We start from the raw sequence: 25,402 nt of genomic DNA, 5'->3' as shown, positions 1-25,402 counted from the left end.
ATGACTGTGGATAAAGGGGCTGAAAACCACCTGTCTTCCCCTTGTTTCTTTTAACTACTTTATAGCATTGATTCTTAAACCTGTTTCTGGTATATGAGAATCCCCTTGAAGGCTTCATAAAACACCGATTTTAGGACTCCACACTCCGAGGAGTTTCTGATTCAGTAAGTCTGCTATGGGTCCTGGTGATGCTGATGCCGTTGGCCCTGGGACCACACTTTGAGAACCACTGCTTTATAAGTATTCACATAAGTATTATTTTGAAGTTTCTGTTTGTACTGTCACTGGGGGAAAACAGAGCTGCTAAGCAACTTGATAGTAAAAATAAAGGGAGGGAATATTTAATGTACTTAGGAAATATCTAAGGCCTTCCATCCAAGGACGTACTGAACAAATGTGGGATTTATTGCAGCTTGGCAATAGTAGAATGAATTTTTCACTTCAGCTGCATCATTGAGTACAAGATTGCTTAATGTACATAGTTTCTTGACCAAAAGAAGAAAAAAGAAAGCCTATTTTGAGAAAAAGAAATGCTTTGGGAATTAGTAATCTGCATTTATACCTATTCTTACTGTTAATTTATATTTCTTGCATCATTATATAAAATTATTTGTGTAAATTAATATGTTTAGCTGCAGTAGAATTTTAGTATTTAATTGTTTCTTGAATTTGTATACTTCCCAATTTGTTATAGAAATTAAAAATTAGCTTACATAACCTTTAATCAAATTACTTAATGATCTTTCTGTTGTCAAGTGTTCTAATGTATGCTTTTCCCTCTCCAGAGGAAATAAAAGCGGAAACCGAAAAACAGAGGTTAGTGGGGTTTCTATTCTTTAGTAAAAATAATTTGCAGACTTGTCAGTTTTGGTCAAAATAGTAACATATTTTGGTCTGTATTATAGTGTGGCAAGTTTTTTCCATGTGATCTGTAAAATAAAATCAATTTTAAAAGTGGTTATTAATTATAATTTTAAGCATGTTTACAAATATAAAAGTATCTCATTAAGTAAGTATATAAGGGAATTTCTGAAATAACATAATTATGCTTTTAAAGTCTTTACTTATATTCAATTCATATTAGGAAGATATGTAAATATTGAATTATTTAGTAATTTAAATAACTTATGTAAAGTAAATTATTAATTTCTTTGTTTTCTTGCATTTAGTCACAGCTCTGGCCACTAGTATTTGATTTTTGGCAAATCAGTTAACTTCTGAGCTTGGTTTCCTTGTGTAATAATAAGAGAAGATGAAGACTAGTTTAGGAAAATTTCTTTTAGAACTGACATTCTGTGTTTTTACATGAGTATATCATCAATATGATAAATGTGATATGCTAATCAGACTTTTCTTATTCCTTTAGTCCTCCTCATGGAGAAGCAAAAGTTGGATCAAGCACCCTTCCACCAGTGAAATCAAAGACAAATTTTATTGAAGCAGACAAGTACTTCTTACCCTTTGAGTTGGCCTGCCAGTCCAAATGTCCCCGCATAGTTAGTACATCTCTAGATTGTTTACAGGTATGTGTAAAATGGTGTTAGCTAAAAACCATCTACTATGAATGTGTCTCTAAACATTACAATTGATTCAGACATTTTCCATGATAGCCTTTAATAATCTTTTTTATAAGAAAACAAATAGTTGTTTATATTCAAGAGAGACAATAATAGTTGCAAAAATATTTTTACTTTAGCCCTGGCTGGTACAGATAAGTCGGTTGGAGTGTCATCCCGTAGGAAGAGGGGTTGTGGGTTCCATTCCCAGTCAGGGTTCCATTCCCAGTCAGGGTGTGTACAAGAACAGAATGATGTTTCTCTCACGTCTGTATTTCTCTTCCTCCCTTTCCCTCTCTAAGCATGTCTTCTGGTAAGGATTGAAAAAATGTTTTCAGTTTAAGGGTAACAAAAATCATTAGCTTAGTGAATCACAAAATCTTTACTAGGGTTATCAATAGTGAAAATGTTGATTTGGTCTGTTTTTCCATCAGTGAAATGCAAGAACCATACTTTTAACCTGCTGCTGATGTTACATATGTCATTTTCAAATGATTTTACTATGCCTGCTATCCTATATAAAACAATAGGGTAATGTTGACAACTTAATATTGGGTTGGCCAAAAAGTTCATTTGATTTTTTCTGTAAGATGACTCTGGTAGCGCTTAGTTGTCTTTAATTTCATTCAAAATAATTTTGTTAGATTTTATTGTGACAGCTCTCATATCAGTGTGCATTTAAAAAAAATCATCAAAATTGGTGAATTTTTGTGTAGCCATTTTAATATTGAAGATGGAAGAAAATATGCAACATTTTTGGGATATTATGCTTTATTTAAGAAAGTTAAAAATGCAACTGAAATGCAAAAAAAGATTTGTGCAGTATATGGAGAAGGTGCTGTGACTGATCAAATGTGTCAAAAGTGGTTTGCAAAGTTTCGTGCTAGAAAGTTCCCACTGGATGATGCTCCACGGTCAGGTAGACAAGTTGAAGTTGACAGCAATCAAATCGAGACATTAATTGAGAACAATCCGTATTCTACCATGTAGGTGATAGCCAACATATTCAAAATACCCAAATCAGTAGAGTTATTCATGAAAATGAAAAACGTGTCTTTTATTTCATGGGAAAAAAACATACAGAATTTTTGGCCAACCCAATATTTATATTCACTGTTGGACTTTAGCTATGACTTTTATTTATATCAGGAAAATTTCTTAAACCTTGTATTTTATTTTACTTACACATGTGGATTCCCTTACATTTGTAAGACAAACCTCCAGATAGAGAGGTTTTACTCCTTTCAGGTGTTTTCACTGTTGGTGGATTATACCTATTTAACAATTCAGTGATTTGTTCTTAAGATGCGTTAAGGATAAGCTTATTTGATTTGTGATCTTGTTTTCCTTGGAAAATTAAAATTATGATATCTTAAGACCTTCCATCCAGGGATGTACTGAATAAATCTGTGATTTATTGCAGCCAGTATAGAGAAATGAGGTTTTCTGCATGTTTACAGATCTATTGTAATTTGGAAAGAGATTTTGGGTCATTTAAATGAGTGAAGATAGCTTTCACAAAAGTAGTATCAGCAATATTTAGATAGAAAGCAATAAGCTCTTGTAATTCATCAGAGACAAGTTCCAAGGCCTGGCTTTCTCAAAGTTTCATCTGATGGTTTGGTTGTAGTTGTTTTATTTTGTGTCTATTAACAGTGTAAATAATTTCACATGTTTATAGCTAATAAAGTTTTCTTCATGAAGAGTTGGTATTGCCTTGGCTTTGATTACACCATAATGTTTATGTACAAATTTTAATATGCATATATAATTACATGTTGTAAAATTTATGTATATTTAATTAATTATTATACATATTAGTCGGCTTAATTAGAATCTTTTTCTTTTTCCATTTCAGAAACTTATTGCTTATGGGCACTTGACTGGCAATGCTCCAGACAGTACAACGCCAGGCAAAAAATTAATTGATAGAATTATTGAAACAATTTGTGGCTGTTTCCAAGGTCCTCAAACAGACGAAGGAGTTCAGTTGCAAATAATAAAGGTAAATAATTATATAAAGTAAATTTGGTTTTTTTATCTATTTTTAAAAAGCCATTTACTTAGAAAATATTTGGAAAGGTCATTTTATGTGCTTTCCAGTTATAATAGAGGTCATATGGGTGATTTTTAGACCCTATATCAGAGAATTTTGTTGTTGAATGCCAAGAGTTTCTTAGAGGAATATATTTTTAAATATTTTATTTTGAAGGTCTCAATTTAGGGTTAGGACCCCAGAGTCTACCAGAGTGTTTCATTTTCTAGCATGTTTACCATACATACTCCATCTCTTGAGCTTTAGAGTCCTATGCAAAAGTCCCGTGACCCCTATAGTTCCTTCGGTACTGCCGTACCCTTTGTAGTTTGCCCTCTAGACCCATACTTCAGCATGTGGACTCCTTATGTACCAGCTTTCCTGATTTACTTGCACCTATCCATCTGCTGAACCTGCTCAGGTCAACCCTGTCCTGGGTTCACACTACATTCCTGGATGATTAAACTCCATTAAAGAAAATTACTCAGTTGTGTTTTTAGTCTGTTATAAATATTGAATTCTTAATGTTACTGCTAATGGTAGTGGTGGTATGTTTATATACCAGTAAAATTTTCTTGTATTAATAGTACTTCTGAAGTTGTGTGTGTGTGTGTGTGTGTGTGTGTGTGTGTGTGTGTAAAGTGTTCCATCATGTGTGATTATAGTCCTTTCTGAGTTATTCAGTTTCATTAGCTGTATTGACTTCTCAAGTCATGTAATATCTGTATTGTAAAAAGCTGTCCAGTCTCTTTGGACGGTCATTTACAGTTTCATGTCAGTCATGGCTTATCAAGCATATGCTTGTATACTCAATGCTGTATCTGCATAGCATTGTGTGACAGAAAAGGACAAAAGAATGAGTTACTGCTTTTGAGAAATTGCAAGTAAACTGAGTTAAGAAAATTCACATAAAGTTATTCACTTTATTCTGGGATTCACCTTAGGATTATATTCAATTCTTTATTGTAAAATATATGTAAACATCTTTAACAATAACAGTACGTTTAATGAGTCCAGTCTACAAGAAAGATCTCAGAAAAATTTGGAAGACCTAGGGTATATCCTCCAAAGTTGACAATCTAGTTCAACAGTTATATCATATGAAGCATATCTGTGCTCCACTGCGACAGACTTTTAATGTTATGCACTTTAATAAAGTAAATTATATTAAAGTGAAACTTGGGTTGAAACAAATGAATTGAATGAGTTTCTAGTGTTCTGTATTTGGGATGTTTATGTGTGAACTATTTATGGCCAGAATGAGGAAAACATATTTTAACAGTTGATGATACATTCAAGGCAGGTAGAAATTTTAGTGAATATTGGAAATTCTGTTAGTATATACCTGAAAGTGGTAATAGTGTCTTAAAGTTTTAATTTTAATATAAAAATACTCACATTTTTGTACTGAAACTCTGGATGCAGAAAATCATTTTAACTTTGTCTTTTTTTCTTAAGGCTTTACTTACTGCAGTAACATCTCAACACATAGAAATTCATGAAGGAACTGTACTGCAAGCTGTGAGAACATGTTACAATATCTATTTAGCAAGCAAAAATCTCATCAATCAGACAACAGCCAAAGCTACTCTTACTCAGATGCTAAATGTTATCTTTGCACGCATGGAAAACCAAGCAGTAAGTATTAAAAAAAAATAGACAGAGGGGGAGATTGTATAGAACACCACAGGCATCATATATAGAAAAGAGTTTACAGAAATTCATAATGAAATCTTTTGTGTCTGTAGAGAAGGATGGCTTTCATTTACGGTCCTACTTACTGGAGATATGCAGTATTGTTCTGTTTTGTTTTGTTCTGAGGTTTACGGACTTGACTTTGGATAAGATATGTTTTTAATTGTTCACAAGTAGAATATGAATGATACTGCTTGCCGTCATCCTCATGGAAGTGTTTATACATTGATATTTTTATTGCACTCAAGCTTAGTAGATGAGTATGATGTTGATATAAAACTACTTAATTCAGTCTATTTTGGTATAAGATTATTTATTCATTAAGCCTCTAAAAACGGTTCCGGCTGGTGTGGCTCAGTGGATTGAGTGCCAGCTCTCGAACTGAAAAGTCACTGGTTCAACTTCCAGTCAGGGCACATGCCTGGTGTGCGGGCCAGGTCCCCAGTTGGGGGCATGTGAGAGGCAGCAGATTGATGTATGTCTCATGCATTGGTTTCTCTCCATCTCTTTCTCCCTCCCCTCCCCCTCTCTAAAAATAAATAAAAATTTTAAAAAATAAAAACAAAATCCATATCCATATTGATGAAATATATATTTTGGAAGTAAGAGACCAGCAGCTAGAGAATCACTTATAGGTCTTCATAATTGAAAATCATCTTTTAACTTCTTATTTTGAACTAATTTTAAACTTACAGAAAGTTGCAAAAATATTACAGAGAGGTCTTCTTTATCCTGCTTTCCTTAATGCCACCATCTTACATAATTTTGCAATGATCAGAAACAGGAATTAACATTGCTATAATACTGTTGAGTCAGTTACACACCTTGAATTTCACCAATTTTCTCACTAATGTCTTTTTTTTTCTGTTTTAACATTCATGCAGGATCCCACCTTGCATTTAATATCCATTGGGTTGTCATGACTTAGTATTTTCTAGTTATTGACAACTTCTCAGTCTTCTCCTTGATTCTGTTGAAGGATACTGATCAATTATTTTGTTGAATTTCCCTTAATTTGTCTGGTATTTTCTCATGATTAGAATGAGGTTGTCCATTTTTTGCTAGAATATCTCTGAAGCAATGTTATGTCTTTTTCAATGCATTATGTCAGGAATGTATGATGTTGGTATGTCTTATTACTAGTGATGTTAACCTTGGTTACTTGGTTAAGATGGTATCTGCCAGGTTTCTTCTACAATAAAGTTACTAGTTATTCTTTTCAAGTTAATAGATATCTTGGAAGAAACTTTAAATTTATACAAATATCCCATTTCCTCCTCACACTCCCCCAGCTCAACTTAGGTATCATAAATGAATCTTATTGACAACAGGTATTACTATGGGGTTTCTTTAATGGTGATTTTCTGTTTCCCTCTTCTTCTGTATTTATTAATCAGAATTATTTTCCTCCTTTTGTTTATTCATTTTTTTATTTCTATCACTCTGTATTCATGGGCATTTATTTTATTCTACTGGTTACAGTCCAATACTGTCATTATTTATTTTGTTGCCCAAATTATCCCAGCTTTGACCTGTGTCCTTTTGACAAGTTCCCATACTTTTTTGAGTACCTCCTTACTTTCTGAAATCTCAAGATGTTGTAGGCTTATTTTGAATTTTCTCTGCTTCAGCTATGGAATCATTACTTCAGCAGGGGAGCCCTGGCTCCTTCAACTGGAAAATGGTGATCAGACCAAAATCTGAGTGCTAGGTGTGTTCATCGCCACTGGGATGTTCTTGCTTCTAGGCCCTTTCAGCAGGTAGAACTAGCTGTATACTCACCCCACCTCCCCACTCCCAACTCCCCACACACCTGTATGTGACTATCTGTGTATATTAAAAACTGAGTGTTTATATAGTTAGTTCCGATTCCAGTCCAATACTACAGGATTCATTCACCCTTCTTTTATTTATAACTTCCTCTATCTAAACAATAAGAAATATGACTTACATTTTCTCTGATAAATTGTTTCTTTAGTCCTATTTTATACAAAATAGTTTTAGAATTGCTAACTCATACCACTGTGAGAAGCAAATTTACTAAGTAGATTACAGCATTTTATATATTGTTCTTTTTTTTTTAGCCTTATAGTACCCACTCAAAATATTGTTTTCCAAAGTTACTGTATTAGGTTAGTCCTCCACACTCTTCAGTGGGTTGATGTTATTCCTTTATAATACAATCAAGTTGACTTATTAATACCTGTTTTCCATTTCAGTCTCCTCACATCCTTGTTAGTTTTAATTGCTTATTTATTTTTCAAGTATGTTAAACATTACTATGATTTATAAGTCACTGCTACATAAAAGATATACTCAGAGAAGTTCCATTTCCTCCTTTCTACCATTTTATTCCTCTTTCCCTCCTCTTTCCACTGCTAGGATGTAGCTAATCTCTTTGTTTCTAGGTTTTTTTCCTGCATTTCTTTACTATAAATAAGCAGATATATGTGTGGTTTGATTTATCACCTCTCTTACATGGAAGGTAGCGTACTGTATTAGTTATCTATCGCTGCATTAACATATTACCCATCTGGATGCTGGGTGGTTGTGACTTGGTTTCACATGAATTTGCAGTTGACCAAGTGTATCCCCCTATCAGCTGGGGCTGCAGTCATTTAAGGGCTGTGTTGGCCTACAGGGTAATGCTTCCAGGCTCACTCCATGGGCTGTTGGTGAAAAGCCTCCATTCTTCACTGTTTTCTGGCCCAAAAAGCCTGAGTTTCTTAACATGTGGGTCTTGTAGGGCTGCTCACAACATGGCAGCTGGCTTCCCCCAGCGTCAAGATGATCAGAGAGAGCAAGAAAACAGAAGCTGCAATAATTACCTTATGATTTGAAGTGGTCACCCAGACCATTCTTGGTATAGTGTAGCAGGGGACTCTACAAGGAAGTGAAAATCAAGAGGTAGAGATGATCATTATTGGCCATCCTGAAGGCTAGGTACCACACAGGTAATAGTCTTTTATACTTTGCTCTTTTCACTTAGCAGTATGTCTAAGAAGTATTCCGTCTTAGTTAGTCCTTAGAGATCTTCCTCATTCTTTTTTACAGATGGACAATACTCTAGGATGTACTATAGTCTGTCTAGTCACTCTCATGTATTAACATTGAATTATTTCTATTTTGCATCCATCAGTAGTAGTATTGTTGCCTTTTTGAAATGAATGAAAATAATTTTACCACCTTTTTTCTTTAATTTTAGAGGGGGGTAGGGAGGGAGAAGAAGAGGGAAACATCAATGTGAGAGAGAAACATTGATTTGTTCCCTTCTGAACCCACAATCTGGGTGTGTGTCCTGGATAGGAATCAAACCAGCAACCTTTTCGTTTGCGGGGTGACACCCAATCAACTGAGCCACTCTGGCCAGAGCAATTATATCACTTTTTAATGGCATAAATTCAAGTTTCATTTGACTTGCTCAACAAGTTTTTATTACATTCTTTACATGTTCCTAACACTGTTATGGGTCTCAGTTATACAGCGCTGAGCAAAACCAACTTGGCCACTATGTTCAGAAATTTTTCAAACTGTGGGATGTAGAAGGGGAAGGTGAACCTTAAACAAATGATCACACAAGGGAATATATAACTGAATTGTGATAAAGGCTCTGAACATATTCATGTCACAAAGGATATTTAGTTCTTTGCTATGAGTAGAGAAAAGTATAGAAGGGAAGAGAGAAAACTAAGGGGTGGACAGACTGATTTTAGCTTCCACATTTGCTAAAATTCTAAGCTAAACATCTGTTTTATTTATATATACTACTGAAACCTTTTCCACTGCCCCCCCAATAAAACTCTATAAAATGTACAGTTCTGAATTTATTTCATTGGAGAAAATGCTGATCTCTTTCTCAAGAACAATGGTTCTCAACTGGAGAGAGTTTTGTCCCTGAAGCCACATTGGAGACACTTCTGGTGATCATGGCTGGGGTGGGGAGGCATTACTGGGAAGAAGGTAGGGATGTGGCCAAACACCTGCAGTGCACAGGACAGGCCCCCCACAACAACTACCCAAGTCAAAATGGCAGTAGTACTGATGTTGAGAACCCCTACTCTAGAAAATATAGAAGTATATAGATGTTTTTCATACAACAGCATTTCCTCTGTTTTTCAAGGATATTTCTAGAGTTTTAACATCTTGCTTGTCTGTGATTCCAAACATGTGCTCATCCCAGTAAATCCTGGTGCAGGTTGGCTAAGGTCAGGCTTGGGGTTGGATTGGATTCCAAGTCATAGATTCCTCACTGTGAATTTGCAAGTTGACTTCCTCATGAATGGGCTAAAGAATTCGTCTGAGAATTCTGTTCTGATTCCACCTGTGCAACTAATTAGTCAGGCCATCAGCTTCCTTATCTGTAAAATAAGTAATTCAGACCATGTAAACAATAGGGTTCTTTCTACTATTAGGCATTAAAATACATTAACTTAAATTTAGTTTGTAAATTCACAAAATTCCAGTATTTCCACATAACCTGGAATATTACTAGGGAATATGAAATGTTCATATTTGACACCATAAAGTATTTATCTTTGTAGAAATTAATTTTGTGAGAATCATTTTATTAGGTCATGAGGACCAAAAGAGATGTGTCTAAAAACAGTAAAATGCTAAAAAATGAAACCCTGTGATCCTGATTGTTACTGTTTTTAGTCTTTTAAGTGAGCCAGATTTACAGGTGGTATTATACGTAATAATGACTAGTCCTCTAAAATAAAACTAACATTTGCAGATAGAAATTTTTTCACTTTTATCGAGTGACTGAGCTAGAGCATTTAAGTACTCATTGCAGTTTTATTTATTAAATGTAATTTTTATTTGAATTAAAAAACATTTGATAAAGTAACGTAAGAACATACTATAGAAGGGTAGACACTGAAAAGTTCCCTTCCTAATCCCTACCCCTGTAGGTAACCCTTATTACTAGTTTCTTATTTATCTTTCTAGACTTTGTTTCTGTATGTATAAGTAAAAATGAACGTGTGAGTATTTTATTCCCTCATCCACTTTTCCTCCTCTCTTAGTGAAACTTCTTTTAGATTTTAAGTAAATCCTTTATTGGCAGCAATTCAGTTAGTATTCTGAGGCTATTAAAGTTATTTGTTTTTTATTTTGGTGTTGTTTAAGTAATACATTTACATCATTCAAACACCAAATTGAATGAAAAGAGGATATATAGCAAAAGATTTCCATCTCTGTTCTTGTGTACCAGTTTCCATCTCCTTAAGAAGTGACCACTGTTACTTTTTTGTGTGTTTAGTATATTTTACATTCCTTGTTTCTGGTGGACTATAATTTGTAATGAGTATAACATCATTCCTCCAAATTTTAAATAACTTATTTTACAAATATTAGATGATCCTGTTTCTTCCAGTTGCAGGAAGCCAAACAAATGGAAAAAGAAAGGCACCGGCAGCATCACCATCTGTTGCAGTCTCCAGTAAGCCATCACGAGCCTGAATCACCTCACCTTAGATATTTGCCACCTCAGACTGTTGATCATATATCCCAAGAACAAGGAGACCTTGATCCCCATACAAATGATGTGGATAAAAGTCTTCAGGATGACACAGAACCTGAAAATGGATCTGATATTTCCAGTGCAGAAAATGAACAGACCGAAGCTGATCAGGCAACTGCAGCTGAAAGTAATCTTTTTGAGAAGGGGTTTGTGGTGGGTGGTGTGTGTGTGTGTGTGTGTGCGCGTGTGTTAAGGGAAGAGTATAGGAATGCATTTTTTTGGTAAAGAAATGTGGAAAGGGTAATATGACTTAATGGGTATCAGACATATTGTGGTAATTATGGACTTTCTCCATCCTAGTACTAAAGTTAATTTCACTTCAGCCCACAAGACATCTGTTAATGATACTATGCATTCATTAGCATCTCATGAGCAGTGTGATATATAGACTTGTTTTGGAGGAGATATATGTTACTAAAAAGGGTTCTAAATGTCTGGTTAGCATGTTTATAGGAACTTAAGGTTTGTTTATTTATATACTTATTATCCTCACCTGGGGACATTTTTTTCATTTCTCTCATAAGGGAGAGAATTTTTCTCTCTCCCTTAAAAAAAGTAGTAAGAGAGATGCAAGAGAGAAGCATCAATTGGTTGCCTTCCATATGCCCCCAGACTAGGGATCAAACTTGCAACCTAGGAATGTGCCCTGACCGGGAATTGAACCCTCAACCTTTTGGTTTGGAGACAACGCTCCAACCAACTGAGCCATACCAGCCTGGGCAGGAACTTTATTTTTCATATTAAAATTAGTTTTACAGCGAGCCCTGGCTGGCGTAGCTCAGTGGATTGAGCGCGGGCTGGGAACCAAAGTGTCCTAGGTTCAATTGCCAGCCAGAGTACATTCCTGGGTTGCAGGCCATAACCCCCAGCAACCGCACATTGATGTTTCTCTCCCTCTCCCTCTCTCTCTCTCTCTCTCTCTCTCTCTCTCTCTCTCTCTCTCTCTCTCTCTCTCCCCCATCTCCCTCCCTTCCCTCTCTAAAAATAAATAAATAAAATCTAAAACAAAAGTAGTTTATAAAAAAAAAACCCATCACAAAAAAAAAATTAGTTTTACAGCAAACAAAAGACCCATTTATTTAGTAAGGTTTTATGGAATGTGACTGAAAATTTTAGAAAATCATTATATTATTCAAAAAAGATTATGGTTAAAATAGCACTGAAATTAAATAATGAAAAACTCTTTTGAGTAATTATCTGACATACAAAAATACTTTTTATTTTTTTAATATTTTATTTTATTTATTTTTAGAGAGAAGGGAAGAGAGGGAGAAAGAAAGGAAGAGAAGCATTGATGTGAGAGAGAAACATTTATCAGTTGCTTCTTGTACGCACCCCGATTAGGGACTGAATCCCACAGCCCAGGCATGTGTCCTGACCAGGAATCAAACCAGCAGCTTTTTGCTTTTTGGAATGATGTCCAACCAACTGAGTCACACTGGTTAAGGCTCATTTATTTTTATATTGAGATGTTCTCTGACAGTTTTTTCTAAGTACTATATTTTGCCAGGTATAATGTACACCCATGTTTTTGTGCTCATTATACACAGGATTATTATGCCCATTGTTAATAGCCATGGTATGTAGTCATTATACACATGTAAATGCACATTCTTATTTTTCCGTCAGAGATTTGGGCAAAAAAGTGCACAATATACACGGCAAAATATGGTAAATTTATAAGGAAAAGATTATAAGATTATAAAATAAATTACATTTATTTATTTTACAAGTTTGTTTCTCTAATAATAGTCACATGAAGTTATTTTTCCCTCCAGATATTATCCTAAGATCCAGCCATTGTCCTATAAAACTGCCAGGGAGTTTGGCTATTTCCCTTTTTCCTCCTTAGGTTGGTATCAGAAAATGATGGAAATTCTGTTGCCTCTTCAATGTGGTCTGTAGAACTATGATTCTTAGGGCTCAATTACAGTTCATCTGAATTCTGTGTTTTTACTTCCATCTTGAAGAAAGACTTCAATAATATATTTTCAGCTTTTGATTTTTTTTACCACATCTTCTCCATAACCTAATAGTGGCATGAACATCAGCACGGGCACAGATAGATGCTTTGCCAATTTTAATAGTACGTTATTATTTATTTTCAAAGGCATAATTTTGATAAACCAAGCATGCATTCACAGTACTCAGGCCAATAGGGAATTTATATGGTTTTTACGATTTACATTTTTCTAGCCTGCCCTTGTCAAAATTTTTCCCTTACTTTCACTCTGAGCTTATAAAGGAGCTGAGTCAAAGGGCTAATTTCTAATAAATCTAGGTGTTTATTTCTTTTTTCTTTATCCATGCATTCAGCATTGACTTAACATACTCTGTCCTAGGCACTGTATTAGGGCTTGGGGTTAAAAAGTTGATGGAGGTATAGATAGCTGTTGTTTTTCAGATGCTCATGGTCTGCCTGAATGGTCCAGAATTGGCCAGTGTATGTGAGATGTAATGTCATAAATATCCTGAAAGTGGCATGCACGATGTAATTCTGCTAAGGCAAGTTTGGACATACCTTTGTAGAGAAAGTGACAATGTTTTAGCTGAGCCTTCTTATATAGGGCTAGGTATTGACTAGCTAGAAAATTTAAGAAATTTTCAACAAAAAAACAACATGGACTGAGGGCCAAGGAGTGAAAGCATTTACTATACTGTATGTGAGGTTACCACTGCAGGTATCTTATAGGATGCAGAATTATAAATAATACATAATCCCCTGTGGCATAGTCATGATTATGTTGGCTTTAAAGATGTTTTTCTCCCAACAGCTGATACAAATGAAAATTCTACTTGAGAGCCATTGGTTACGACTGCATGCTCTTGGGTTACATTAGCTGCTTTGAGTAACTTACTGGCTGTGTGACTTTGAACATAGTAATTAACTTCTCTAAACATTTCCCATGTGTGATAAGTTTTACTTGCTGTTACTATAATCTGTTTCTGTTAGATAATTTATAGGAGAATTGACTCTTGATCCACTAGTCATTTTGTGCACATTTCAGTGACTGTGTATATTTATTTATGTTGAAAGTCTTAATTTTCAGACTAGCTAATTTTAGCCAAGTAGAGCACAGAAATACAAAGCTTAAGAATGGTAGAAAAATAATCTGTGAAGACATTTATATGTCTATAATCCACAGAATACTCTCAATATTACAGTTTTGGGATTTTTTTTAATAAAATAAGGTAAATGATTTAACATACTTATTTATCAAGTTTCCCCTTGTGGCCATTCAGCGTTTTGTAGAACGCAGCGAATAGTAGGTTAAGGTCAGTGAACAATAGGGAGGACAGACTTCTGGAAGCCAGAATTATAAGTTGTGGTTCTTTTTAGTGCTGTGTGTGGTGGGGAATGGATCGGGGGGATTGTCTAGACAGTAGCACTAACAGTGAACAGGCACTCTAAAGCCATTGATATAGGACAGTGGCTCCCAGAATGAGGTTCTGGTTCCTAAATCACCCTAAAGTACTAATTGAGCCTTCCTGATATATTTTGAACATTTTGAAAAAACAAGTAGAAATCCCATATTTATCTACAGTGGTCCATGCAAGCTAACTGTGATGTCAAGTTTTTTTCTTTTTTAAATCAATAGCTCTTCTGCAGTTCAGAAGTTCTGATTGGCAGTTACATGTTTTTAATTAACATTAAATTGAAGAATCAGTCTATTTTTACTTATTAAATTTTTTTCTTTTTTAAAATATATTTTATTGATTATGCTATTACAGTTGTCCCTTTTTCCCCCTTCACTCACCCACATTCCTCCCCTTTAGTTCATGTCCATGTATCATACATATAAGTTCTTGGCTTCTATATTTCCCATACTATTCTTGCTCTCCCCAACTATTTTCTCCCTACTGTCTATGCTACTTATTCTCTGTACCTTTTCCCACTCTCTCCTCCTGTTCCCCTGTTGCTGTCCCTCCATGTGATCTCCATTTCTGTGATTCTGTTCCTGTTCTAGTTAGTTGCTTAGTTTGCTTTTGTTTTAGGTGTGGTTGTTAATAACTGTGAGTTTGCTGTCTTTTTACTGTTCATATTTATCTTCTTTTTCTTAGATAAGTCCCTTTAACATTTCATATAATAAGGGCTTGGTGATGATGGACTCCTTTAACTTGACCTTATCTGAGAAGCACTTTATCTGCCCTTTATAGAGCAATCTTGGATGTAGGTCCTTGCCTTTCAAGACTTGGAATACTTCTTTCCAGCCCCTTGCCTGTAAGGTTTCTTTTGAGAAATCAACTGATAGTCTGATGGGAACTCCTTTGTAGATGACTGTCCCCTTATCTCTTGCTACTTCTAGAATTCTCTCCTTCATTTTCATCTTGGGTAATGTAATTATGATGTGCCTTGGTGTGTTTTTTCTTGGGTCCAACTTCTTTGGGACTCTCTGAGCTTCCTGGACTTCCCAGAAGTCTATTTCCTTTGCCAAATTGAGAAAGTTCTCCTTTATTATTTGTTCAAATAAGTTTTCCACTTGTTGCTCTTCCTCTTCCCCTTCTGGTACCCCTATAATTCAGATGTTGGAATGTTTCAAGATGTCCTGGAGGTTCCGAAGCCTCCCCTCATTTTTTTTTGAATTCTTATTTCTTCATTCTTTTCTGATTATATGTTTCTTTCTTCCTTCTGGTCCACTCCATTGATTTGAGACCCAGTTTTCTTTCTATCACTATTGGTTCCCTGTGCATTTTTATTCATTTCACTTAGTGTAGCCTTCATTTTTTCATCTAATTTGCGACTAAAATCAACCAATTCTGTGAGCAATTCTGTGAGCAACCAGTGCTTTGAACTGTGCATCTGATAGGTCGGCTCTCTCTTGGTTGCTTAAAAGTATTGGCTCTGGGGCTTTGGTTTGTTCTTCCATTTGAGCCTTTTTTTTTTTGAGGGGGGCGGGTCTTGTCTCGCCTGTTATGTAGTGAGGAGCAGAGCCTTATCTGTTCACCAGGGCAGGGCAACCCAGTCACTGGGTTGTGACACTGTATGTGAGGGCAGGGCCCGAGAGGGAACAATGGCACTTGCTCTGCTCTCTCGGATTTCAGTCCTCTCTGAGGCTTCCCACAAGCAAAAGGGGCCCTTCTGGTGCTGGTTCCCAGGTGCGTGAGCTTGTGTACATTCTAGGACCCTGTGGGTTTCTCCAGTGAACTCTCCTGTGAGGCTGGGAGTCTCTGCCATCACCTCAACCTCCACAAGTGTTTTCAATCAGTGCTTTTAGGCTTTATTTTCCAGCGCTGGGGCCCTAGGTTGTGTGATCTGTCTCGCTGCCCAATTTCTCTTGGTTTCTTTGTGCACAAATGTGTGACTGCAGACAGCCAGCTGCCTTGTACGCCTCACTGGGTCTGCTTATTGCCTCCCCACACCCGCGCCTGGGGTCTGCCAGCCCCCGCTTTTTCCTGCCTCGGCCCTTCTCTGCCGGCCACCGTCTCCACCCCTCTTACCGGTCTGGATGAATGGTTGTTGGGACTTCCGTACAGTTCAATTTTCTGTTGGTTCTGGGGTTTTTTTGTTTCTAAATTTTTGTTGTCCTTAATTTTGGTTGTGCAAGGAGGCACCGTGTGTCCACCTACGCCTCCATCTTGGCTGGAAGTATTACTTATTAAATTTAATTTTACATTGGATATGTAGATTCTATTGGGGAACAAATAGTAAGGAAGGGTTAAAAGTCCCTGGGGGAGAGCAAGATGGCCCAGAGAGACTGCTTCTCCAGACACCTCACTATATTAGAGCACAGTGATGAGCTTGTTGTTATTGATGAGCCGGATTAATAAAAACAGGCTTTAATTAAATTTAACATACTATTGGGTAAGTGTAGAGCGTGTTTGAAATGTTTCATTCAAAATACTTTAAAAATTTTGGTTCTTAAAAGAATAATCTAGAAAATTTACCGAAGATATGTAATTGTTTAATAGTTTGTCAAATAAATCAGTTGAAACTGACTTGAATTTATATTTGAAAATTTGATTTGATTATAAATTTTGAAGATTGAACATGTAATTGCTTCTAGTTTTCATTTATTCATTTTTCTTTTATTAATTTTTTAAAGAAAGTTTTTCATTATAAATGTCTAGAAAAGTTCCTAAAATAATGTTTTCTTCAATTTTTTCTTTTTAAAGCATTATCTAAAAATGATATATTATATGATGGAGAAAACCATGACTGTGAGGAAAAGCCACAAGACATCGTGCAGAGCATCGTAGAAGAGATGGTGAACATTGTGGTTGGAGGTAGTGTATGCCACTAGGAGTTAGTGTGTTCCATGTGAGGGCACTGCATCTAACTGTGGAGGCGTTTTTATACTGTGGGGACTAAGCAGGGCAAAAATATAAACTCTTTTTCAAATTAGTGAGAGTGCATATGTATAGGAAATATATTTAAATATCTTTGATTATGGAAGAATACTCCTTTTTTTCCTCCAGCTTCAGCTCCAGTCTTTAAAAAACTCTCTATTCCCCATAGTCCTCAGCCCATTAAAAATAATTAATGCTATTTCATTTTTTGGTTTTATATTTGGTGGTAGGATGCAGGGACATATTCTCCTTCCTCCTAAATGTGCTAAACTGTATAAATTAGAAAATGTTTAAACTAGTTTGCTTTTGAGTATTTTATATCTTTTTTGGGAAAATCAGGATTTCTTATGCCTTCATTACCATGACCAAGTCAGTGGGTGTTGGGTCAGTTCCTATGATATGTATTGTATTATTAAAATGTTTTAGAGTTTGTTAGGGATTTCACTCACATTTTCATAAACAGTGTTACTGTAGATAGGATTAGATTTGAGACCAGTCAACTGAAGCTTACATATTTCATGGTATCTTGCATAGGACTAAGCATAGTACCTCGCTACATATTCTTCTAGACGTATCACTAAATAATCTGATCCTCTAAGACTTGGGTCCATTGATCATATCCTTCTTAATTTTCCAGTGCTATTAAGGACTTTGTCTTTTTTTTATGTTTTTCCTAGTAATTTCAGTGGGATCTGTCAAAGGAGAAGGTAAATTAGTGGGCTCCATTCACCATCTTGAAAACAGAAGTTGGCACTTACGTTTAGGAGACAATTAAGTGAGAATTAGAGGAAAAAAATGCAGAACAATAATATCTAACTGTGTTTAGTATTTCCGTGGATCTCAAATAATTTTATGGGTCCTTCCCAATTGCTGAGATGTTTAGATACTGTTACTATTCCTTCCCCTTTTTTTAAATTAAATTTATTGATGGGACATGGGTTAACAAGATCATATAGATACTGTTCCCTTTTTCACAAATGAGAAAACTGAGGCACTGAAAAATCAAGTTAACTTGCAGGAAGTGGTGAAATGTAGAGAATGTTTTCAGTTTCTTTGAATAATTTTCTAAGAGGAGAAGGAGGAAACTATTATCAATAAATATCAATTATTCCTTTCAGAAATTTGATTAAAAGGGAGAGAAATGGGCAGTAGCTGAAGTATGGCAAGAGTTGAAGGAAGATTTTTTTTTAGCATGAAAAGGTTTGAGTATGTGTTTGTTTAGTAATGGGGAAGATCCAGTCATATGCTTGAAATTGCAAATATCATATTACAAGAAAGTACTTAGGAGAGGAAGCTACTATTGAAGGCAAGAAGAAATAGATTTGAGGGTGAATGAATGGTTCATCTTAGAAATGCAAAGGGATATTTTTTCCCCTGAAACAAGAGGGAAGAAAAAGATTAAAGTTGATGTCAAGGAACTTTATGATGGAGCAGGAGTAAGTAAGAAAGCCTATGTTAAATTACCTATCTCTTAGCTCAGTGGACAGTGAAAGTCCCTTGTTAAGGGAAGATGGAGGAAGGGCCATGGGAAGAGATGTAATTGGGTGCAGAGAGAAAAAAGGTTTGGAATAAGAGCTTTGAGGAATGATTATCAATTTCCGATGATCATTAAATTTTTAATGATTTCTTCCAGAGAGTTCTTTGAATCTGTATGAACATACTTTATATATGTAAGATTACCTATATCATATCTGTAATCGTATTTAGCATGTCAGACATCAGCATATTAAAGCTCCAAAAGGCCAATTGGGGAAGCATCTGTCTTGTTTGTGTAACACAGAGTTACCCAAATATGTTTTACTAATGAATAGCTTTCATATACCACTTGTTAATTGCAGAACATGCTTGGGAATTATACCATTTAATCTATCCAGGGTATTCTAATTTGGAAAGCAGTTTCAGAGTAGGATGCCAGATACAGTCCTTTCATTACTTGAAGCAATCAAAAATTGGTCATGTGTTATCAGTTATCAATAAAATTAATAATAGCCTATATTAATGAGAACCAGGTGTGTGTGTGTAGTGTGTGTGTGTGTATGTGTTGGTGATTCCTCATAGACATGATTATCTTTGTTGCGGATGAAAAAACTGAGGCAAAGAAAGATGAAATAACTTACCCAGTTAAATGGTGAAGACATGAATTGAAACACAGTTCTTTCATATTCCAAAATCTGTGCTCCTTGTTGTATAGTACCTTTCCCTCATGCTAGCTTATAGTTTTCTTTTAATTGGTAGCATGAAAGGAGCAGTTTCCTGCTAGATAGTTACTGAGTTATGGCCATTAACATGTTTGTGTTCCTTTTTCACAGAAATATACATCACACCTTAGAGCAATTCTGAAACGTGATATTATTTCTATTATCTGTATTTGTTCTATCAGAAGTCATTTATTTCTGTTTATATTAATTACAAGTATGATGACTTAAAGTGACATATTGAAAAGTATTCAGGAGTGTAGGCCATTATTGCTATAGTAATGTTCCAAAGAATATGTTATTAGAAGTATTAACAGATATTCTAAAAGGGGGGGAAGGGCTCATAGTAAAATAAATTTGAAAATACTGCATATTTTATATCCCCTTTGGAGAACTCAATGCATATTAGCAAATTAAAGGCTATGACAAAGAAACCTATTTCCCAGCATTTCCCTTTTATTTGATAATTAGGATATTTTTTCAAGGAATTTCTATTACCATCTAAAGGCATTAGCAGTCATTAGAACCCAGTTTAGTAAATGCTGATATAGACTAAAAGTAAGCTTCTGCCCTGGCACATCCTGGTTTGTCTTTCATTGGCTGTGTTTCATTGCTAGAGCTACTTAGGATCATATTTGGATGTATTTCAAGTGCATATTTACTTACGAGTAAGTATGCTGACCTTTAAATGGTGCCAGTACATGTTACTACATATTACTTTCTGCCAGTTTCATTTTAAATACTCCATGATTTTATATATTTCAGTTAAGTCAGATATATTTGCGTGTTTTGTATTGTTACTGTTTTAGATACGGGAGAAAGGACTATAAATGCAACTGCAGATGGCAACATTGGAACAATAGAGGATGGTAGTGACAGTGAAAATATTCAAGCAAACGGAATTCCAGGAACACCAATTTCTGTTGCATATACACCATCCTTACCTGACGACAGATTATCTGTCTCTTCCAATGATACTCAGGTATAAATGTGGGTGGGAAAATTCCATTACTCTTACACATTTCTATGTCACCAGCACCCTGTGGTGAATACATGTAGTTGATAATCCTGGCTGTTTTCCATTTGGGGAGATAAAAACTTGGGTTTTTTTTTCTCACTGATACAAATCAGAGCAGTTTATTTTCTTAATAAATTGATAGCTAATTTTCAGTTCTATAGTGTTTGTCATGTATTCACATCTTTACAAAATGCCCCCTTTGAAATCGATTTTAAAAAGGAAAATTTTTATCAAATATTTATAAAATAATTCTAGTGTCATAGGATGGGAAAGAACTTTCAGAAATCTGGAGAACTTTATCTTACCATTGTTCAAGGCTACAGTGAAATCCATACTATGGTAGTTATAGTTCATTTTTCCTACCTTATACTTTGTGTTATCACCCTTTTTAGATAAGGAAGTTCTCCATTAAATCATTGTCCCTTACATAATGGGAAGCTTTCTTGGCCTTGTTGAATTTCATTAGTTAATAACTTTTGAACATTGCTTTGAGGATCTCCATTGTCTTATTTTAGCTGCACAAAGTAAATAAAAAAATAAAATGGAACAAAAAGATAAGGGGTCTGGGTGGAGGTGGAAGAGAATATAAGGGACATAAATGGTAATGGAAAAAATACAATTTAAAAAAACATAAAACATCCAGTGATAGATATTGGAAAGTATAGTTTAGGCTATGGATGAAGTATCTTGTTAGGGCATAATGTGCTAATTTTTGTTAGTAATACCAGATTGGCCAAAAAGTCCATTTAGATTTTTTCTGTAAAATACACATTTTTCATTTTCACCAATAACTTTATTGATTTGGATATTTTGAGTATGTCAGCTATCTCCCACTATTGGCTTCTAGTGGGGAGGGGGAGTGCTACTAAACATCTTCCAATGCGTAAGACAGCCCCATAGCAAAGAATCATTTGGCCAAAATGTCAGTAGTACCAAGAAACTCCACAAACCACTTTTCACACATTCAGTTAGTCACTCACGTTCAGTCAGTCATGGCACCTTCTCCATACACTGCACAAATCTTCTTTGTGTGTTTCAGTTGTGTTTTTACCTTCCTGGAAATAATAAAGCATAATACACTGAAAATGTTATATATTGTCTTCTGTCTTCAGTATTAAAATTGCTACATAAAAGTTCACCAGTTTTTATCAGTTTTTTTAATGCATGCTAATATGACAGCTGTTACAATCAAAACAAAATTGTTTTGAATAAGGTTAAAAACAACTAAGTACTACTGGATCCATTGTATGGAAAAAACTAAATGAAGTTTTTGGGTAACTTTAGAGTTTATTTGGAGACTAAGAGGGAAGATTTTTAAAAGAATGCATTTTAGCAAGGTGTTAAATATTGAAAATATTGAAAATAGGGATGGGGTGTCGGATTAAAGAAAAACAATGTGGCAAAGTCCTCATCTGGTTTCCCTTCCAATAGAACTCCACCTATTATTGAATTTAATGAAATGTATAAAATGCTGAAATGATTTTACACTAGCAAATATCTTTATTTACATAGTATGTTAACTTGTTTAGGAATCTGGAAATTCTTCAGGACCTTCACCTGGTGCTAAGTTTTCCCACATTTTACAGAAGGATGCCTTTCTAGTATTCAGGTCATTGTGTAAACTGTCAATGAAACCGCTGTCAGATGGACCACCGGATCCAAAGTAAGTCATTAGCTGTTCTGCCTGACAAATAGTTTTAAAGCTCAAAATGTACTGTAAGATAGTCTTTGGATTTTCTTTTGTTCCTCTTGTTCTATAAGACCCTTAAAAATATATTTTAGGGTTATTTTATTTTAAAAAAATACATTGAAAAATAGCGAGTTCCAAATCTGTTAAAGTAGATACCTTACACTATTTCCCAAAGCATACCAACAGCGTTATAGAATTGTGCCTGGTATGTAGTAGGTGCTCAGTAGAAATCTAATGATTGAATGAATTCCTATTTCAGTTTTTAAGTAACTTCGGGGCTGCTGCATCCCCGTTACGTGTAGCTTCGTGCTGGGCTTCTGAAAGCTACCAGTTGATTTATTAAGGGAGAGAAATCTTAAAAACTATACTGTATATTCACTAAGGTCTAAAAAATGCCCTAAGATGATACCTTCCTCTGTGGGGAACAGGAAGTACTTTACAATAAAAGTCGCTTGTCTGAATCTCATCAAACATAGTAGTTTAAACTATAGGAAAGTACCATTTTTGTAAGTCATAAATCATCAAAAATATTTCATTTCATCTGAGTCAACTGTAATTCCTGTTTGAGATTGAGTTTGGGAGTTATTAGAGAGGATGCCTTTCTAATGTTGCAGCCTGATGTATTATAGTATGACACATTGAGGAGAACTTTCTAGAGAAAGAAACCTTGGAGAAGGCTTGATTGACTTTGAGAAAGGAATGTTGAAATGAGGGAAATGTAAGCAACATTACTTTATTAAAAACCTAAAGAGCATTTCAGGTTCTAAGTGTCAACTAAGAAGAAAGATTAGAGACAGATCTAATAAAAAGGAAATTTTCTATAGTTTTATTTTACTTTGTCACAAGAATCAGCTGGAAACATCTTCTAGGCCCAGAAGCCTAAATTCTAAAATCTCTTTAGGCCCAGCTCCTGAGAGTCAGAAATATAGTTTATTGATTCTTCTGTATTTGGGAAATATGAACTCTGTGGAGAAAGGATTAAGGTTTTTCAGATTGCAGTATAAACTTGATTATATCCTACATATTTTATAAGAATGTATTTTTAATATTTTTAATTTTTAAATTCTCAGTATGATGGGAAATGTAACTTTATTCAGAAATTGACAATTTTGACATCTCATTCTGAATTGATGAAGACCTACTTTAAGCATGACAAAACGTAAAAATTTGGCATTATTGTTGAAGACCATTCTTGCCATGATTTTAAAATGTTATTGACTTAAAAACCTCAGATGTTTTCTCAAATCAAATATTGTAAATAACATGTTTGAAAAAAGACTAGAAACAGAAAAGAGGAAACTGTTTAAATTGCCAAGAATGAAAAGAACATAAAAGAAAATATATAAATACTATGTTGGGGAGGGTGTTTATTTAGCCCTGAAAAAAGAGTAATCCAGTTTTATGAGAAATAATGTAAACTAATTATCCTTCTACTTAGTGGTCTTAAACCAAATATTAGGAATTTTGTTTGTACATTTAAAAAGACGTAGCTGACCATCAGGGTCATTAAACATTGGAATTGAATGATGAAAGTGATCACATTTTCACCTCCAGAAACTGTTCTCTTTCCAAAAGAGAGCATATTGTTTTCTAACTTGAATGATTTTTTTTTTCAAAATTAATAAGCTTTTGTATTTATAAAATTTTCTTTTTGTGCCCTGGCTGGCACAAGTTCTGTGGATTGAGCGTGGGCTGTGAACCAAAGCATTGCAGGTTCGATTCCCAGTCAGGGCACATGCCTGGGTTGCAGGCCATGGCCCCCAGCTGTCGCACATTGATGTTTCTCTCTCTCTCTCTCTCTTTCTCCCTCCCTTCCCTCTCTAAAAATAAATAAATAAAATCTTTTAAAAATAATAAAATGAAAATTAAATAAAAAAGGATGTTTAAAAAAATTTTTCTTTTTGTCTCTGCTTCTCTGTATACTTTGTTGGTTTGCTAAGATGATGATCTAGGAAGTGTTCTTGTACGTTAAATTATAACTTGAAACTATCCGATGAAAAACTGCAGATGTGAAATTTCCAGCCTCTTTTGTCTATCAGAAGTACATGCTATTAACTGGGGGCGGAGGGCGGGTAGAGGTGGAAGGATCGAGCAAAAAGGAAAAAGGACAGAGGGACATGGACAGCAGTGCAGTGATTGCTGTGGGGCAGGAGTGTAAGGAGGTTAAATGGCAATGGAAAAAATACAGTAATTTTTTTTAAATATGTGCTCTTGTGTTATAGGATAATCATTGCTTCATTAATTAATGCTTATACATAGTAGATATTTAATAAATGCTTAGATGGGTGTATGAATAAACCCATTAATTTTTTTGCATATATACTATGTACAAGGCATTTTGTTAGATGTTAGGGATACAAAAAGAAAACATTCTTCTAACAAGTCGTGTTTAAGTGCTGCAGGTTTTAATTACTATTAGAATTGAGCAAAGAGTATGATGAGTTAGACTAGGCAGTAGTGGTAGTAGTAGTATATAAACCTTGGAAGGTTTCTGTATGAATGGGAGATAACTTGGCCTACTCCTTATTTTCATATAGCTGTTCGAGGTTTTACCTCTAGCTGTTTCTAACTCGATTTATCTGAGTATTTTTTATAATGCTCTATTTGCTGTGCGTAATCTTAGATTCAGAGGCATAGCCATCCCAGAAACATTGCTATGTCATAATGACCCATGATATTGTTGGTTCCAGTTTTATTTCAAAGACAGTAATTTTTTTGTGGTTCCCATGTACATGAAATTAAATTTTCCTTGTTAGAGTTTCTTAGTTTTTTAAAAAATTACCTGACACTTGTAACCATGAACTTTTTTCCTTTTCTTTTTCTTAATCATTTTGTATTGTTATTCTATTACAATTGTCCCAATTTTTTACCCTCCTCCATCCATCCCACCACTCCCACTCCCACAGTCAATTCCCTCACTGTTCATGTAACCATGACAGTTTTTAAGGTAGAAATCAGGAGTGGTTAAGTTTACTATATGCTGTAAATGTGACTGAATATAGTATTTGGAAGGAAAAAATGAAAAGAACCGGCTGCTAGAGCTTTTTAGTGTGTCCTGAATTGGAAGAGTTGCCTGGGATAGATCACCCTGGTTTGTTGGGCCTAAGAGGTGTGTTTCAGTGAGAGAAAAACTGTATTTGTGAAATCTGGTCATTAAAATTCTGGGTAGTGATCAGAAGTATGGCATAATATATTGAGCAGAAATAACATTTAAATTTAGGTTGAAAATGTACTTTTTAGTTTTTCACTATGAAAATATTCAGAGTAAATGTGTAAGCTCTTAAGAGTGTAAATGTTCTAAAAGCTTCTTTGTATCTATTTCAAAAAAGAAAAAAAGTTAAATAACTCCTGAAAAACTAACCTTGCAGTTGTGCTATAACTTGTTAATGCAACCAAAACTT

At 34.9% G+C, this 25,402-nt stretch overlaps 1 protein-coding gene across 2 annotated transcripts in view; it reads left to right on the top strand.

Moving 5' to 3' along the window:
* ARFGEF1 (ADP ribosylation factor guanine nucleotide exchange factor 1) overlaps positions 1 to 25,402 on the top strand; it is a 111,709-nt gene that overhangs the window by 32,825 nt on the left and 53,482 nt on the right. For both annotated transcript variants that reach the window (XM_045860983.1, XM_045860984.1), the window contains exons 2-9: positions 786 to 816; positions 1,367 to 1,523; positions 3,415 to 3,561; positions 5,050 to 5,229; positions 10,664 to 10,937; positions 16,925 to 17,035; positions 20,103 to 20,275; positions 21,841 to 21,974. In XM_045860983.1, the coding sequence (XP_045716939.1) occupies positions 786 to 816; positions 1,367 to 1,523; positions 3,415 to 3,561; positions 5,050 to 5,229; positions 10,664 to 10,937; positions 16,925 to 17,035; positions 20,103 to 20,275; positions 21,841 to 21,974 (1,207 nt within the window). The remainder of the gene's footprint in view (positions 1 to 785; positions 817 to 1,366; positions 1,524 to 3,414; positions 3,562 to 5,049; positions 5,230 to 10,663; positions 10,938 to 16,924; positions 17,036 to 20,102; positions 20,276 to 21,840; positions 21,975 to 25,402) is intronic.

Source organism: Phyllostomus hastatus, unplaced genomic scaffold (assembly GCF_019186645.2).
Source record: "Phyllostomus hastatus isolate PE091 unplaced genomic scaffold, TTU_PhHast_1.1 phas_scaffold_21, whole genome shotgun sequence".
Classification (NCBI taxonomy): Eukaryota; Metazoa; Chordata; class Mammalia; order Chiroptera; family Phyllostomidae; genus Phyllostomus; species Phyllostomus hastatus.
The sequence above is the reverse complement of the archived record's forward strand: the minus strand, read 5'-3'. Positions and strand labels throughout refer to the sequence as shown.